Source organism: Sphaerodactylus townsendi, linkage group LG05, assembly GCF_021028975.2.
Source record: "Sphaerodactylus townsendi isolate TG3544 linkage group LG05, MPM_Stown_v2.3, whole genome shotgun sequence".
Classification (NCBI taxonomy): domain Eukaryota; kingdom Metazoa; phylum Chordata; class Lepidosauria; order Squamata; family Sphaerodactylidae; genus Sphaerodactylus; species Sphaerodactylus townsendi.
The window spans coordinates 23,242,151-23,260,222 of NC_059429.1; the positions used below are offsets into that span (position 1 = coordinate 23,242,151).

The 18,072-nt window shown below is 46.6% G+C and overlaps 1 protein-coding gene across 2 annotated transcripts in view; it reads right to left on the minus strand.

Moving 5' to 3' along the window:
- KIAA1614 (KIAA1614 ortholog) overlaps window positions 1-14,452 on the minus strand; it is a 60,502-nt gene extending 46,050 nt beyond the window's left edge. The window contains exons 1-3 of one of the 2 annotated variants that reach the window (XM_048497973.1): window positions 13,574-14,452; window positions 5,125-6,123; window positions 3,348-3,411 (exon numbers count right to left, since the gene is read on the minus strand). In XM_048497973.1, the coding sequence (XP_048353930.1) occupies window positions 3,348-3,411; window positions 5,125-6,097 (1,037 nt within the window). In that variant the 5' untranslated portion in view covers window positions 6,098-6,123; window positions 13,574-14,452. Of the gene's footprint in view, window positions 1-3,347; window positions 3,412-5,124; window positions 6,124-13,483; window positions 13,518-13,573 lie in introns of those variants that run through there. The other variant, XM_048497974.1, reaches the window with a different exon arrangement.
- Between the last annotated feature and the right edge of the window lie 3,620 nt (window positions 14,453-18,072).

The following is an 18,072-nucleotide window of genomic DNA, read 5'->3' on the forward strand; positions in this document are numbered from 1 at the left end:
ATGCCTACTTGGTCTCAGTTTTTTCCTTGAAGAAGAGAGCAGGCCCATCTAGGGATGATACTGGGCAAGGCATGGCATCCAAACTCTGGTTGACATGGACAGAGAGGTTATTGAGAGGCACCTGGCTGCATTGGATAAGTATAACTCCGCCAGGTGTGCTCCTGAGATTGTGCAAATAACTTTCTAGAGAGCTTGCAGAGCCTTTGTCCATCATCTTCAGAACCTCTTGGAGGACAGGAAATGTGCCACAAGAGGATGGGAGGAAGGATAAACCTGGGAATTACAAGCCAGTCTGACCACTGTTCCAGAGAAGGTACCAGAGCAGATTTTAAAGGAGTCAATCTTTGGGTTCAGTTCTCCAACCAGTTCCCTGGTTCTCAATGGCATTTCATTTGATTGTCCAGTGAGATGCCATAGGGCTGCATTCTGGGCCCAGAACTTCTCAATGTTTTTATAAATGATCTGGATGAGGGGATGGAGGGACTACTCATTACGTTTGCAGTCTTCAAGCAGCAGCTGGACAAACACTTGTCGGGGATGCTTTAGGCTGATTCTGCATTGAGAAGGGGGTTGGACTAAATGGCCTGTCTGGCCCCTTCCACCTCTGTGATTCTATTATTCTAGTTTCCTACAATAACAGAGCATGCAGTGCAGGGAGGGGCTTTGTTAACAAGAATAAACAGGAATCTTGTGGTGTCTTCAAAACTGACCAGTTATTGGGGTCTAGAAAACATTCTGTCCAATGCCCACTTTAAAGTTAGCAAGACTTCAAAAAAAAAAAAAACCAGTCCAAACAGAAAACAGTATTAATGGCACACTCTCTAACCTTCTTAAAATTCTCTGTATGAAATGAGTGAGTCAGAATCTGAGAGACTCCTTAAAATGATCAGGGGCTAATTGCCCGAAGTGGCAAACACCCGCTTAATACAAGGAATGCTTAGCCGCACAATATTTGCAATAAATTTCAGGAAGCCAGACAATTTGGCTCTTGATTCCAGATAAACATGCAGCTTGACAACAGAATTGCTCATCCTCTTGTGAGCCGGCCGAGTGCTGTGACTAAGAGGGAGAGCCAGAAAGTCCCTGGCTCAGCTCCCGTCAGTCATAACAGAGAGAGGCCTTTGATGAGCCACTCTTTCCAGCAGGCCCAATATCCCCAAGACTGTTTCATCTGAGGAAATGGTGTGTCAGGGAAGGCTAGAGTTGCCAGTTTCCAGGTGAGGCCTGGAAATCTTCTGGAATCACATCAGAGACCATTTTTCCCTGAGAAAATGTATGCTTTGGAGGGTAGAATCTATGGCAGAGGTGTCCAACTCTGGAGCTTCAGATGTTCATGGACTACAGTTCATGCACTGGAATGGCAGCAGGGGCTGATGGGAATTGTAGTCCATGAACACCTGAAGCGCCAGAGTTGGACACTCCTGATCTATGGTATCACATCCCTGCTGAAGTCCCTTCCCTCCTCAAGCCCCACCCTCCCCAGGTTCTATCCCCAATCTCCAGGAATTTCCCAACCTGGAGTCAGTGACCCTTGGGAAGGCCTAATGGTGCACCACATAGGAGCAAGACTTGAGGAGAAGGGTGAGGACCCCCTGAGCCAAGCTGCATACTTTGTAATGTGTGAAGATCCACGTACGCCTATGTCAGTGGGGCTGGGGAGTGGTGCCAATTGGCCAGGCTGGCAAGGGCTTATGGCAATTGTAGTCCATAACATCTGGAGTGCCAAAGGTTCGCCACCACTGCCCTATGTACTTAGCCTAACAACTCAATGGCATCCATGAGGAATTTCTACAGAATACTGGCTTAGTGAAATGGGACACATAGGGTCATGAAAAGCTAAGAACATAAGTCAATTCTGCTGAATCAGACCAGTGGCCCATCTAGGCCAGCACAGAGTTGCACACAGCCACCAACCAGCTGCCCTGAAGAACCAATCAAATAGGGTGCAGAGGCCTTTCCCTGGTGATGCCTCCCAGGCACTAGTATTCAGAGGTCTGCTGCCTCTGAAGATGGAGGCTCCCTTCAGTCACCATGGCTAGTAGCCACTGGCCAGCATTCCCTAGCCTCGTACTACAAATGTCCTTGCTTTCCCTGGGGAAAGCAAGAAGAAGAGTTTGGATTTATATCCCACCTTTCTCTCCTGAAAGGAGACCCAAAGGGGCTCACAATCTCCTTTCCCTTCCTTCCTCCCCACAACAAACACCCTGTGAGGTGGGTGGGGCTGAGAGAGCTCCAAAGAACTGTGACTAGCCCAAGGTCCCCCAGCTGGAATGTGTTGGAGTGCTCAAGCTAATCTGGTCCACCAGATAAGCCTCCACAGCTCCACAGCTCAAGTGGCAGAGCAGGGAACCAAACCCGGTTCTCCAGATTACAGTGCACCTGCTCTTAACCACTACAGCACGCACAGGGCAAGAGGAAGTGCATCAGGACAAGAAATGTTGTTCCAACACCCCTCCTCTCTCTGCACACCACAAACAGGAAGTACATCAGGGCAAAGTTCCTTGTCCCAACATGCCTCCTGTTCTACCGCGCGCCTCTGTGGCGGTGGGCAATTGGCCACTTATGAACCTCTCTTCCACGAATCCGTCCACCCCCACCCCCCTTTAAAGCTGTCTATGCTCATGGCCATCACTTCCCCAGTGGCAGTTTCAGGAAAACAGTCGCGTGGTTCTGCTGCAGAACAGCTGGATCTGAGTTCAGTAGTATCTTAGAGACAAACAAATTTTTCAGGATGTAAACTTTGGAGCATCAGTACAGGGATAGGGAGGTTGTAGAGGTGGAGCAAGCAGAAGTCCCACCTCTTCACCACATTCTGTCTCCTGCTGCTGCTGCCGCCTGCCTCTTTCTTTTTCTTGGCCTGCTTTTGCATTGAGCAACTTGTTCAAGCTCTGGGGTCATCCCCATGGGCAAAGCAAATGATGCGACTGTGATACTGGGTACAAGCAAGATAATACTGGCAACAGCTAGTCAGAGGAACAATCTGGATCTCTCCATCTGTTCAGAGAGCTGCTTCTGCGTGGGTTGAAATCAGCAGGACAAAATTCTTTCCGCACACGGATCTGATACAAATCTCTTTGCCTTGGCCACTTGCGTGGGTGGTGGTGGGGGGGGGGGAGGGGGGAGCTATATCCAAAGATGATCCTACATCTTTTGTTTTTTTGTTTTTATTGTGGCTTTTGGACACGGACACGGACACGGACACGGACACGGACACGGACACGGACACGGACACGGACACGGACACGGACACGGACACGGACACACACACACACACACACACACACACACACACACACACACACACACACACACACACACACACACCCCAATCATCTGTAAAATCTTACCGGAATCCTTCAGCATCCTGCAAGGACACACCAGAGTCCCAGTCCATGTCATTTGGCAGGATCTCTGCAGACACACAACAACAAAGAAGGTACAGTTTAAGTTTGCACACCTTCATCCCTTTAGAAGCAGCAAGGTGTGGAAGACACTGCTCTTAAGCCAAGGGAGGGGGGGAAGAACTGGTTGCTCACACACACACATAGGTCCCAAAGTTTTTGTGCCAAGTCTCTCAATGAGATCATGCGTGCAAGAACAGCCAATGGCATCCGGTCAACTTTGGGTGGTTGCACCCTGAGTGATGGACTGTAGGCTGAGATGGAGAATGAAGGGGGAATCAACTGCAGTGGGGAGATTCTTGAAACATTCCCAGCTCCTAGACAGGCTCTAAGACAGTGGTGGCGAATCTATGGCACTCCAGATGTTCATGGACTACAATTCCCATCAGCCCCTGCCAGCATGGCCAATTGGTAGTCCATGAACATCTGGAGTGCCATAGGTTTGCCACCACAGCTCTAAGATGTAGAAGGTAGAAAACCTGGGGTCCAGGGGATAGACCTGAGTGGAATGAGACTCCATTCTGCGGTGCTTGCTGGGGGTGGCTCAGGGAAAGGTCTCTTCCGCACTTGCAGAATAATGTACTTTCAATCCACTTTCAATGCACTTTGCAGCTGGATTTTACTGTGCGGAAGAGCAAAATCCACTTGCAAACAACTGTGAAGGTGGATTGAAACTGCATGTGCAGAAGGGGCCAAAGACTATGCCTGATCTTTGAACAGCAAAGACTATCAAGCCAAGAATTTTAAAAAATTGCCCCATTGATTCCTGGCCCTTCCCAGGGGGTTCCTGAGCTTTTCTCCAATCTTTCCCCAACCTGCTTTGTTCCAAAGTTTTGGGAAAGAATGCAACAAGATTTTCCTGATTCCACTCACTCAGCAACCACTTTCCCCAAAACAGCCCTTCCTCTTTGTCACCTGAGTTTTTTCTTTTTAAAAAAATCAGTGATTGAATAATGCTGTATCAAGATGCCACTATGCTAACGTGTGTACCAGGTTCCATGAAACCTCAGCTTTCAATTTTTTAAATTAAGCCTCTAGCCCCATCTGTTGCTGAGATATAGGAGGGAAAAACAGATCTCTGAAAGTGGATAAAAACTTGCTTAAAGAAAGAGAGAGGCAGGGCAGGGCAGGGCAGGGCAGGGCAGGGCAGGGCAGGGCAGGGCAGGGCAGGGCAGGGCGGCGCGGCAGGCAGGGCGGCGCGGCAGGCAGGCAGGCAGGCAGGCAGGCAGGCAGGCAGGCAGGAAGGAAGGAAGGAAGGAAGGAAGGAAGGAAGGAAGGAAGGAAGGAAGGAAGGAAGGAAGGAAGGAAGGAAGGAAGGAAGGAAGGAAGGAAGGAAGGAAGGAAGGAAGGAAGGAAGGAAGGAAGGAAGGAGTGATACATGTATTGGTATAATGGTATATTGACATAATGCTATTCGATCATCAAACAACAGTTGCAGCACCAACAGAGAAACTACACAAGCCTGTTCCTTAGTGGAAAACACTCCTGTGAACAAAACTAAAGCCCTGAATATCAGTTCAGAGTTTAGTAATTCTTGAAGGTGTGATATGCTAGAGATCTGGGGAAGGAGGAATTTTTAGGGGAGCAGAGGTGAATGCTCAGCTATGTCAGAAGTCGACAGAATCACTTTCTCTCACAGTGCATTCCCCCTCCCCCTGCGCACTCACACAAAGTTGTAAAGGTAGTCCTCAGATTCTACAGACCTTCTCCTGTTCACACATACCATTACTGGGCCTCTCATTGCCAAGGACTGAGGTCTCCTTCTTGTGCCGATGAAGGGTGTGTGTTTCCGGTGAAGGATGATGGCTATTAGGCGCTGACGTGTTCAGCATCGCCTGCAGAACAGCCCGGTTCTTCTCCACTCTTTCGGCCAGCGACAGGCTGCTTGCATTGCTTCCACCACTGCCGAGGCTGTCCCAGCTCTCGGTTCTCCAAAGACGCCCAGCTGTTGCTACTCCACAGGTGTCACTTCTGTATGGAAAAGGACTGCTTCCACAATCCCCAGCCTGAAATAGGAGATCGTCTTCACCATCTGCTTCCTCAAAAGGTTCCTGGTCGAAGGGAAGGTCCTTTGAGGAACTGGATCCACACAGACCATTTTGGGATACTCTTCTTGTCACATTTCCTGAAGAGACCTTATTTTCAAGAGTGTCCCTTCCAGGCAGTCTCTGAAACACCTCGGGTGATCTCCAGGCAATGCTTGCAGCTTCTCCTGCAGCTTGAGGTCTCTTCAGAGCTGCAAAGTCATTGGCATATGAGCTTGAAAGCATCCCCTCCTGAATGTCCTTCTGCCCAGGACATGGGAAGTCATTGCTGTCCAGCAGAACATCTGTTAAGTAGGTGCGGATTTGAGACTGTGGTTCCACTAACACATCCAGAGGGGCAGGCTCCGTCAGTGGCTTCAACTTACGGGTCTTGGCCTTTTTAGGAGAAGTCCGTTCCTGGGGCATCACTTCGCTCTGCTTGTTAAGGGCGCCCTTCTTCTCTTTCAAAGCTTTCACCTTGGACTCCAGAACAGAAGCGCCCCTGCTTGTATCCCCTGAAAGCCGAACTGGAACCCAGGGTGGGCCATTGATGGAAGCGCTGTGACTGTCTTTAGGGCTCTCGGGGGGCTGTTTAAGTCTAGGAATATTTCTGACACATTGTTTAATGCTCTTTATGGCCCTTCTTCTCTCAGCAGAGAAATTCCCCTCCATGCTCTTGGGTCTAGGCAGCGAGGGACCTTTCGGAGGAAAGAACAGCCACGTTATCAACAAACCCGACTGCTTGGCAAGAGAACATTCTCTAATGTGTTGTAGATGAACAGATCTGTTGCAGAAGGACCCATATTCAGGGCCCTGCATACCTTGCACTAGCTGGCACAGTGTAGTGTACGGATTCCCAAAGTGGGTATTACCACCCCCGGAGGGGGGGGGCGGTGGAAACATCAGGGGGGCAGTGAGGAATTTTGTGACATTAGGGGAGTGGCAGAGAATTTTGGGGCGGTAGGGCAGCAGGGATTCCTGGGCCAGATGGCAGGAAACAGGTCTTGTCCTTCCATCCTTGCCATGTGGTGTCTGTTGAGTTTTAAAAGAAAATCAGCAGCACTCTCCTTGCTGTGTAGCCCTGAAAAAGGGTGGGTGGGTGGAGAGCCAAGGCAAAGAGCTTCATCACCACTGCTTTGCAAGGCAAGATTTTTTTAAAGGAAAAGCAGCAGCACGCTCCAGCATAGGGGTGTGGGAGCCAAAGCAAACAGCCCCATTGCCACTGCTTTGCAAGGCAAGATTTCTTCAAAAAAGGAAAAAAACTGCAGCACTCTCACTGTTGTGCAACCTGGGCTTGTGGGGGGAGCTATGGCAAAGAGTCCCATCTTCGTTGCTTTGCAAGGCAAGATGTTTAGAAAAAGAAAAAGCAGCAGCACTCTCCCCAGATTTTGAATTTGCACCATTCATATGGGGGGGGGGGGGGGGGGGGGGCACTAAAGATGTGTCCTGGAAGCCAAGGGGGCAGCAGCCTGGAAAAGTTTGGGAACCATTGGTGTGGTGGTTAGTGTCAGACAAGGCTCTGGAAGATGCATATTTGAATCCCTCCTATTCAGAAGCTTATAGGAAATTAAAAGGTCAACTATTGGATAGAGAGTTCTTTACCCTAATCACCGCAGCCAAGAAAACGTGCTCCCCCCTGTATTTTTCTCTCCCATTTGAACGGGGCCACTTGGCACACTACCTGTATTGCTTAATAAACCCTGTTCAAAGGAGAGCCATAATGCTCGCCAGGTTTAATGTTATGCCTTCTGCCTTGTTACATGGCAGATTTAATAAGCAAGAAAAGGCTAAAAGATTGTGCCCATGTAACGATGGCTCAGTTGAATCTCTGACCCACCAATTACTACACTGTCTCAGATTCAAGGAAATCAGATCCAAGTATGTGAATCTTACTCCTTTATATTTACCCCATCTCCCCAATTTAATTAGATTACACTACTTGTTGAACAACCCTGATCCTTCTCTCTGTATGATAGTGGCAGACTTTCTCCTGGAAATTACTAAAAGCCAGTAGATTTCCTTCGATCTGTATTGTATATGCTTTTTAATCTGTTTTTTATTACTGTTGTACTGTTGTCTATGCCAATAAAGGCTTGCTTCTTCAAATATTTGAATCCCCACCCATTGGGTGACCTCGGGCCAGTCACACTGTCTTGGCTGAACCAACCTCAGAGGACGGTTGTGAAGATAAAATATTAGCAAACAAGATTGGAACTAGCGTGCCAAGTATAGTATGACAGGAATGAACAGACTAAATTGGCACACTAACTTGGACCCCACTGTGGAGAAAAGTGGTGTGCAAAATACGGCAGATAATGCCAGACTTTTCTCTTAAAAAATCCAAAGCATCTGGTCAATACAAATTAAGCAAATTTCATATTCTGAATCACTTACTGTTTTCCTCAATCACGGTCACAGGAAAAGATGCAGAGCACGGAATCTTCATAAATAATGGCTAAAGCTGGATATATTAGATACTAAAAACCACTAAGAATCCTCGGTCATCCCAATTCTAGACTAGGCAAATCTGAATTCTACAATCAACCAAAAATGTGGCTATTAAAGGCTATCAAAAATGCCTGTTCAAAAGATTTCTGAAATGTTGTATTTGTGTATACTTTTCTGCCCAATGGGAACACAAAACAACTTACAACAGTGTTCTGCACGCCTCCATTTTCTTACAACAATAGGTAGGTCCGGGTGAGAGAAAGGATTGGCCTTAAAAAATTTCTACAGCAGATTGGGGGGCTCAGCTTGGTCTCCGAGACCCCAGTCTGACACTCTAATCACTACAGCAAGCTGGCTTTTAAGATACAAACGACCTATAATTATAACTGCATTGTCCTCATTGCCAGTGTGACAACACCACAAGCTCCAGGTTCCAAAACAAAACAGAACTATATTAGAACATAAGTCAGGCCTGATCTGGGCTCTGTCAGCAACCAACATAACAATTAAGGGATTTTGTTAAAATAACTATATAATACAACAAGGGAATGTCAACAAATTCACAACTGCCCATGACATAACAGCAAGCAAGCCTGGCACAGGAGCAACAGTTTGCAATCTTAAATGTTTAAAAAATAATCATAGTAGTACAAAAGTCTGTCCACATCAAACCTATTAGCTGTCACTGATAAATTCTATAGCTGCTCATTTGCCCTACAGGGCTAGATGAATACTCCCCACTATACTCTCCAAATGCAAATCCAACCTTCTTTGCATATTTTGCTCTCTGAGGGCAAGACAGAATTTGAAGATGAAGAGTTTGGATTTATAGCCCCCTTTCTCTCCTGTAAGGAGTCTCAGATTGTCTTACAAACTCCTTTCCCTTCCTCTCCCCACAACAGACACATTATGAGGTAGGAGGGACTGAGAGAGTTCTGAGGGAACTGTGGCAGGCCCAAGGTCACCCAGGCGGCTTCAAGTGGAAGAGTGGGGAAACAAATCCAGTTCACTGGACAAGAGTCTGCCACTCATGGGTTAGAGTCAATCCACTTAACACAATCCAACCCAAGGCCTTCATTGGCATCTATTTTTTTCCCAATGCTCTTAACCATTACACCACACTGGAGCAAGGTCACCTCGCTTTCTGCTTGACAAGAGTTATTTATTTTGGTCCTCAGGAGATGTGTGTCAGGGCACATAATTCCCAAGAAACCCAAAAGCCTTCAATTGGTTCCTCTCAACTGATCTTGCAGCTGCTGACGACGACCACAATGGTGAGGCTCCAGCTCTCACCATTAGGAGCTCCATATGTGCAAAACTTCATTCACTTCCAGCGTGGAAGAGAGCCAGCGTGTTGTAGTGGTTAAGAGCAAGAGGATTCTAGTCTGGAGAACAGAGTTTGATTCCCCACTCCTCCACCTGAGTGGCAGAGGCTTATCTGGTGAACCAGATGTGTTTCCGCACTCCTACATTCCTGCTGGGTGACCTTGGGCTAATCATAGTTGTATCAGAACTCTCTCAGCCCCACCTGCCTCACAAGGGAAGGAGCTTGTAAGCCACCTTGAGTCTCCTTACAGGAGGGGAAGGTGGGGTATAAATCTCCTTCTTCCCTCTCCCCTTACCCAAAGCACATATATTTTTAAAACATTTTGCTGCACCCCTTAGGAAACCATTTCTCTCTCTCTCTCTCTCTCTCTCTCTCTCACACACACACACACACACACACACACACACACACAAACCCCGCCCTGCATTTCCCCACCGTTATCAACTACTGCAGCATCTTCCAGTGACTATCACTGAATATAAGAAACAAGGGAACTGCTCAATAGTTATTTTTAAGCTGTTGTTGCATTTGGGGTTTTTCTTTATAAGCTGCTTTGGTGATTCAACGGTTAGAAGAACTGTTACTTTCCCGTTTGCTATTGTCCAAGACTGCTGCTTCTAAGAGATTCACACAAGCTTGGGGAAAGGAGCTCTGTGCCCATGGCAACCTGTACTCTCAGCCTCCTCTTTTCAAAGGCATTCAAAGGAGGAATTTTCTCTGTGTTCTTGCTGTGTCCCATCTTATTACCAGTTACCTATGCTTGGGAGCAGACAAAGGAAGCAAAAGCATGCTTGGTTTAACTGGGAATCTACTACAGGCAATGCTCAATTCCATGTTGCCAGAGTAGACTGCTGCTGGAATTTTCATGACCATGTCCCATTATGGTTGCCCACTTCCCTGAGCTGTCTTTATCATCAAACAATGTCCTTGGGAGAGAAACAATGCCCAGGTCTAGAAGGGAACACTGCCTTCGTGGGATGCTAACTGGGGAGGGGAAGACTGGAAATTACTAGTAGGGAGAGTTCTTAAGTCACTGAACTGCAGTGTGGGGACTATGGGAGCTATGTCATCATCCAGTAGGTTTAATGGAGCCCATTGGCTTCTTTGACAAAGCATTTCTTCCCAAAGGCAATAAGCCAGTCTTGGCTTTCCTGCACTTCATTGGAGCAGGTACTTCAGAACCACACAAGAGCCATTACCTTTGTGTCTGCAGTGTCCTGTTAGAAGCAGATACCTCCAGTGTAGTAGGATGATTGGTTTGAAATGACCAAGGACAAAATGGCAGCCATTTTGTGTTGGTGCCCACTAGCCATCCTCACAACCATGGCGCCCACTGGCCATCCTCACAACCAGATTGGAGGCCTCAGTCTTAGTCAAAAGAATTACAAATGCATGATGATGAGAAAACATTTTGGTAATATGTGAATTATCTTATGTGTGTGCTTATTTTCTTGTCTACCCCTCCAATTTCTTCTGCAGGAGGAGAGTTAAATAATTTTAATACTAGACTGAGGGCCAGAATTCACCGAAGAAGGACAGAACTATGGGGTCTGCTGTCTGATTACCATGAATGGGATTATCCTATGCAGATGGAGGCAGGGAGAAGGTAAGGAAGAGAGACAGTGTGGCTGTGTTAAGTGAAAGCAGTTGGGCAAAGACTATGGCTCATTCCGCACATGCAGAATAATGCACTTTCAAACTGCTTTCAGTGCTTTTTGAAGCTGTGCGGAATGGCAAAATCCACTTGCAAACAGTTGTGAAAGTGGTTTGAAAACACATTATTTTGCGTGTGCGGAAGGGGCCAGAGAAACAGCTGGGAGCTGGTCAAAATATCAACAAGATACAGCACCTCTCTCTGGGATGTCCTGCCCAGTAGAAGTAGCTCTTTACCTCCACTCAAGCACTACATAATATTCCTGTACGCCAAGGTGCTTCAGAGAATTTGCAGGTGTCTGATTATCTACCTTACACAAACCACTTTTACTTGACATACTAGGATTGCCATCCTCCAGGTGGTAACTGGAGATCTCGTGGTATTACAAATGATCTCCAGGCAACAAAGATCAGTTCACCTGAGGAAAATGGCTGATTTGGAAGGTAGACTCTATGGCATTATAGAAGAAGAAGAGTTGGATTTATATCTCCCCTTTCTCTCCTGTAAGGAGACTCAAAGGGCTGACAAACTCCTTTCTCTTCCCCCTTCACAACAAACAGCCTGTGAGGTAGGTGGGGTTGAGAGAGCTCCAAAGAACTGTGACTAGCCCAAGGTCACCCAGCTGGCATGTGTTGGAGTGCACAAGATAATCTAGTTCACCAGATAAGCCTCCACAGCTCAGGCGGCAGAGCAGGGAATTAAACCCGGTTATCCAGATTAGAGTGCACCTGCTCTTAACCACTACACCATGCTGGCCCACTGAAGCGCCTTGCTTCCTCAAAACCTGCTCTCCTCAGGCTTCCCCCCCAACCCCCCCAAAAATATTCAAGTATTTCCCAACCCAGAACTGGCAACCCTGACACACACACTGACACCCCTGCCATTGAGCCCCAGCTGGGATGCCCCAAGCTCTGATGGCGTTTTGAAAAGAGATATCTCCTGGCATTCACATCTTTCCCAGGCAATATTCCTGGTCATTAAAGAACATTAGCACTGTCACAGGCCATTGTTCCCACCAGACACACTATTTAAGGCCAGTTCCACAGGACGGACCAAATTGTGTGCTATAGACTGCTGACATCTAGCTATTTTACTACCCTGCAATTGGGCAGTGCGGTGCCAGGTCTTAATAGCTACCGGGGTTCAAATTAGAAGCTGAATTCCCTTCCCTCCTGCACTATGGTCCTAATTTGACCATTTCCTCCAGAAGAGTAGGTTACCATTCTCAAGGTAGAGTTTGGCCCCTTCTGCACATGCAGAACAATGCACATTCAATCCACTTTCACAATTGTTTGAAAGTGGATTTTACTATTCCGCACAGTAAAATCCAGCTTCAAAGTGCCTTGAAAATGGATTGAAAATGCATTATTCTGCATGTGCAGAATGGGCCTTGGAGTTCTTCCAGAATCACAACTGATCTCAAAACTACAGAGATTAATTTCCTTCTGAGGGCAAACTCTTTGGCACCACATCTACGCTAAGGAGATTCCTCTCCTCTCTAACCAGTTAGCAACCCTATCTAAATAGTGAATTTATTTGATTCTTTGTAGGTTTTCTGGAGGCCTTGTAAAATATTGAAATTGTACTGCATTTCTCTCGAGTTTTAAAATTCGGATTAGACTTCTATTGCTGATTTTTTACATTTTAGTGATTTTTAAACTATTGTTGCATTTGGAGCTTTTCCTTATAAGCTGCTTTGGTGATTCAACTGTATGGAAAAATGAAGAATACATTTTCTACACTAAAATAAGAACTGAGATTTGCTAGCATAAAGGCAGTTCCTCTAATGTGAGACATACATCTGTACTTCAGCACTTATCAAAATAACCTTTCCAGGTATGAGCTTAAGAACCAACAGAGAACTTGAGAAAATTCATCATGGAAACTGTATACCCCAGAAAGGCCGTATGCAATGGTAGCATAGGGACCTGTCAGTCACACTAATTTTGCCACAGGATCTAAATGGCCAGGTGACGGGAAACATTGCTCTGCTAGCTGGCAGCCTCCAAGAAAAGGACTATAAGACTGAAAGGAGAGTGCAGGCTTTGCTGAATTGCCTCAGGTATGGCTGCTTCCTTTCCTGTTATTAGGCAGGCAGCTTAAAAAACTAGACATTTTGGCAAAGAACTGAAGCAGATTCCAGAAACAGCAGCAAAACCAGAATTAAATGGGGAGAGGGGTGGTGCAGGGTACGGATTGGAGGTAGGGTAATTTCTAGGAATTATGCCGGTTTGTTTCAAAACATGTCTTCAGCCCAATTCCAGGGCCTTCTAGGATCTGTTCCACTATCCTCTCGTCACCTCTGCCCCTCTGACAAAGGAGGAGGAATTTACCTCCTAGGGCTACCTCCACTAGAGATTGGCAAGGCCTGGAAGCATAGAAAGCCTGATGCAAAAGGAGAGAGAATTCTCCGTTCTGAAAATCTTTCCAGAGTCCCACCGAAACACTTTGCCCAAAGAACCCTCAAATCCAATAGTTTCCTCTCCTTCTCCCCTTTTGCTTGAGTTCTAACTAGAGAGTAACATTTAGATAAGAAGAAAAATGACTACGTAAAGGCAAACGAGCAAGAATTGCCCATCTCAAATTAAAGTAGCACCTTTCAAGATCGATCAATAAACCGCCAGCTTACCAAGACGCCTCAAAGTGACCGCAGGGACCCCCTGTTTCCGTGGGGGCAAGAAGGGACAGCCTGACATGAGCATCTTTGTCCAGAACTCACCATATTGGGATGCCCATCTCCACAGCACAGGCCGATATAGTTTTGTGGGACTCGAAGCCGAGGAGGACACAGGCTGGGTTTCCAGTCACCCCATCGCTCAAAGGCTAGATCCTACGCAGAGGAAGGATGTCTCAGTAATTCCTCGCAAACTGAGAGGGACGTTAGGCCCATCCTGTTCTTTCCAGCTGTCCTTTTCTGAGCAGGACTCAACGTTCCAGAAAATACCACCAACGCTCCAGAAAATACCACCAAAAAGTTTCCTCAGGCTCCTCAACAGCCCCAAAAGTCCATATTCTTAAGCAGTAGGAAAATAACAAAAGGGAACAAGGGGGGGGGGGGGGAACCCACCAGAGCGAACAAACAAAAACTAGAAATGTCAAAGATCCCAGTCCTCAGAAGGGATTCTCAGTCACCCAAAGTTACCCAGCAGTGCACAGGTCTAAGAGTGCCCAGCTAGGCCTCGGCCTGGATTTCAGAAAAAGCCAATTTTCCAGCGGTGGAGTTGCTAAGCGTCACACCCCTTCAAAAGTGCAGGATGCAAAGAAAGGAGGGAAGGAGAAGGGAGGAGGGGAAAACTCGGCTGGAGTTTGAGTAACGCTTCTCAGCAAGGATGTTGACCTCTCCTCCCTTCGGCTCCCCTCCGCCCGCCTCTCCTTCCCTCTGGCCAGCCTCTGCTTTCTTAAGCCAGCCAGCTGTGTTCGAGTCCAGTGTGCGCTAGGGAGCTGGCACCGGCTTTGTGCTTGCTGCTTGCTTGCTGGGAGCTGCATACCAGAGAAGCCCCCCCCCCCCCCCAACCCTGCATGCTAAACCACAAGAACAGCCCGCTGCAGGAGCTGCGCCGTGTTTAGAGGGACCGTCCGGTTGCCATGGCTGCACCACTGCATGGCCCTACAGGAAGAGGCTGAGGGGATGGAAAAGAGGGGGGAAAGCTCGGATTCAACTGGGGCAAATGCTACGAAAATACTCCTAGCGGCTGGCTGGGAGGTGCGGCGGAGTAATTCTACACCTCAGGGCCGCCGCTGGTTGGAGGGAAGTTTGGAGAAAGGGATGCGAGGAAGGGAGGAGGAGCGAGGAAGCCGGCCACCTCTGGCTGCCAGTCAGGAATTGTTTAGTCTCCATTTTTTGGAGGGAGCCGGCTTGAATTTTAAACAAAGCTGCCCTGGAGGATCTTTTTTTGGTCTGCAAAGGCCGGTCCATGGGAGATGTAATAATGTAACATAACATAGTAATAATGGAGGATTCAAAGGTCAGGGCTCCATTTCGCAGCATGGGCACACAGTGCTGAGATTATCCACATTAAGTACCCAGAACTAGGCCCCTTCCGCACATGCAGAATAATGCATTTTCAATCCACTTTCAGTTCACTTTGCAGCGGTGCGGAATAGCAAAATCCACTTGCAAACAATGGTGAAAGCAGATTGAAAGTGCATCATTCTGCATGTGCGGAAGGGGCCGGCTGCCAACCCCCAGGTGGAGGCTGAAGAGCTCCCAGAATTGCTACGACTCTCCAGGCTACAGAGATAAAATGTTAACCCTGATAAAATGGCTGCTTTGGAAAGGGGATTTTATGGCATTGCTCCCACTAAGGTCCCTCTCCTGCCCAGGCTCTCAATCTGCAGAAAGTGCCCAACCTGGAGCTGGTAGCCATATTTGACATCTGAGATTATAAATTGACAACACTTGTCCAAGGGTTACACAAAAATGGGCGCTCTTCTCTGCTCTTCGATGGCTTCAATTGTACATTCTCAACTTTGGAAATTACTTAGACGTTTTGCATTTCAAAAATAATTCCAAATGCTTAACAGCTAATCTTCTGCATGGGGAGGGGGAGTTTTGAGTTGAAAAGTATTGGTCCCTTTTGGCAAGGGCAGGAAAAGATGAGTCACAAGCAGAGTTAGAGTGAAATCAGGATTGTCTTGGCTTCATCTATGCATAATCTAGAACTGGTTCACCGTTCAGACGTCAGTGCTGGCGACCCAATAGATCAGTAATGCTCTGGTTTTTTTTTGCCTAACAACTCTGAACCAAGCCAACAGCCCTTTTTCAAGAATGTCTCCCCCCATCAGACCAAGGTTATATGCAGGCAACAGAGGCAGAACATGTAAATACAGCTGCATGTGGTCAATGGGTGGACTGTTATAGAAAGCATTTGCTAAGGTGTGGTGAGAATTAAAAGTCTGCTTTTTAGGACAATTTTCCATGCATCAAGATTTGGGTACATGCTGAACTTAATTAAGGGTAACATACACAATTCTTTTTTTTTTAATTCCCCCAAATTTGATGTAAAATGTCAAGCATTGAATCGCAAGACTGGGATTTTGATGTGAAGGAGCTTGGCAGAGATATTGAAAAGGGGCCACTAAGTAACGTCTTGGGCCAAAGGATTCATATTATTCTCTTTTAACTTCCACAGTTGCTTCAAACGGATCAAGTCAATTTTCCAGTGCATGGCATACGGAGACATTCTTTGTTTATTTCTGGATGAAGATCCAGCGACACACATTCTAAACTTCCTAAGTACAGTTGTGTGTAATATGTATTATCAGCTTCAATCAAAGCCAACAATTCTGAACATGATGTTCCTCCTATGAGAGATGAGAACTACTTTAAGGTTCAGCTGATCGGAGGATTCAACGTAACTTTGCTGATAAACGTAAGCTAAATAAACAGCATTCAGTTTATCATTTTAAGTCAGAGGCAACCATCTAGGTATGTTGACAGTCCAACTTTCTTAGCTCCCTCCCCCCATTTTCACTCGCATGTAGTTTGCAGTGGGGCATATGCTGAAAGTGACAGTGGCCTTAATTAATGGGAAGCATACATTGGATTCTTAGGGTGGGGTCTTGGATTAAAATTGCAAAATGGTAGGGAGCTGTGTATACAGGGCTGAAAGTCAAAGCTAAATAAAAAGTGTATTCATTTATAGAAAACCAGACAGCTTTATTGCACCAACTTGTATTGATGTTGGCACAAGACTTTTGAATGATACCAAATACTATGTCCGAGAAAGATATCTGCATAATTCCAGCATTTACACGGTCTGCGCCTTTTGCTCTGGGATCAATATAGCATCATCTGCCTACACCAGCAAATTCTTAAACCATGTCACAGCGGACATCCCCTGGCCAAGGAAATAGCTCTTCATGCCTTTGCCGATTAACATTCATCCTTATCCTTGGCTTTGCAGCAAGCAGAACATAGAGTTATGGGTACTTCAAGATGCAAACCTTACCTGAATGTTTATCATTCAGCCATCTCAGTTAGAAACAGCATCGTGCTGGAGAGGGGATTGGAAAGAGAGGGCAAGGAGAATCTTGCTAAATGGAACAGAAACCTTCATTCTTCATTCTTGCTAAGTCCTCTGCTTGGACTGCCGCCCCCATCGCCACAAAGCATCTGTCCCCAAAATGCTGGTTTAAACTGGAGCTTTTGATATCCGTGATTGGTTTCATAATCCCGATGAAAATAAAAGAAAATCATGAGGGATTATGAAATTGTTTTAATCCGTTCCTGCCTCGTACGTAGGGTTGCAATACTACATGCGGTTTTTCCAGTTTTGGCTTTGGAAAATGCTCCGTTGAACACCGACCCTTCCAGAAAAGTCTAAGAAAATGGTGCTAGAAAGAAGAACCCTCCTTCTACCTCACTAGCTGCTTGCAGTGGCAAAACAAAACGTTTCAATTTCCGGTAACACTTGGTAAATCTCATCAGGCCTGAGAAGAGAACCAAGGACTGATTTGCCACACAACCTATTTTTGACAGAGGACTAAAGCTACAGCAAAGGAAGGGAGAGATTATAGCAGTGATTGGACTTGCTGGGGCTGTAATTTCAACTGGCATTGGCAGAATCTGATGGTATTTTTCAAAAAAACGACCTAAGTAACCATTTGTACACTTGTACTGTGAATATTTCCTGCTTTCAAGAAAATAACATCCCATGAAAGCCTGCAGTTAGCCTGCATTTTTATATGGTCCTCTCCAGTACAAATGCTAGACATGTTTTTAAAAGTGTGCACACTGAATTAATCAAATGTACAAATGATGCTTTTGCCTCTCTGTATCAGATTGAGCAGCATATATTGCTTCAAAAACTTTGCAGCTCCATGTCACATTCAAGGGTTGTCTCTCCTCATAAAAGGGGTACAGAGTGTGCAGAGTGGCTTTTATGGGGCCCAGAGTGCACAGCCCCCACCCCACGACTACTACCAAGTCCCTTTTCTTACCCACGTGCACCCACTTGCTTGCACAGAAGAGGAGCTGGTTTTTATACCCCACTTTTCTCAACCTGTAGAGTCTCAAAGTTGCTTCCTCTCCCCACAACAGACCTTGTGTAGTAGGCGGGGCTGCGAGAATTTGGAGAGAACTGTGACTGGCCCAAAGTCACCCTGCAGGCTTCATGTATAGGAGCGGGGAAACAAACCTGACGCATTTCCAAAACCTATTTGTTGCATTCTTTCAGGGGGATGCTATCTAGTTGATTGAGAGGTATTCCCAGAACC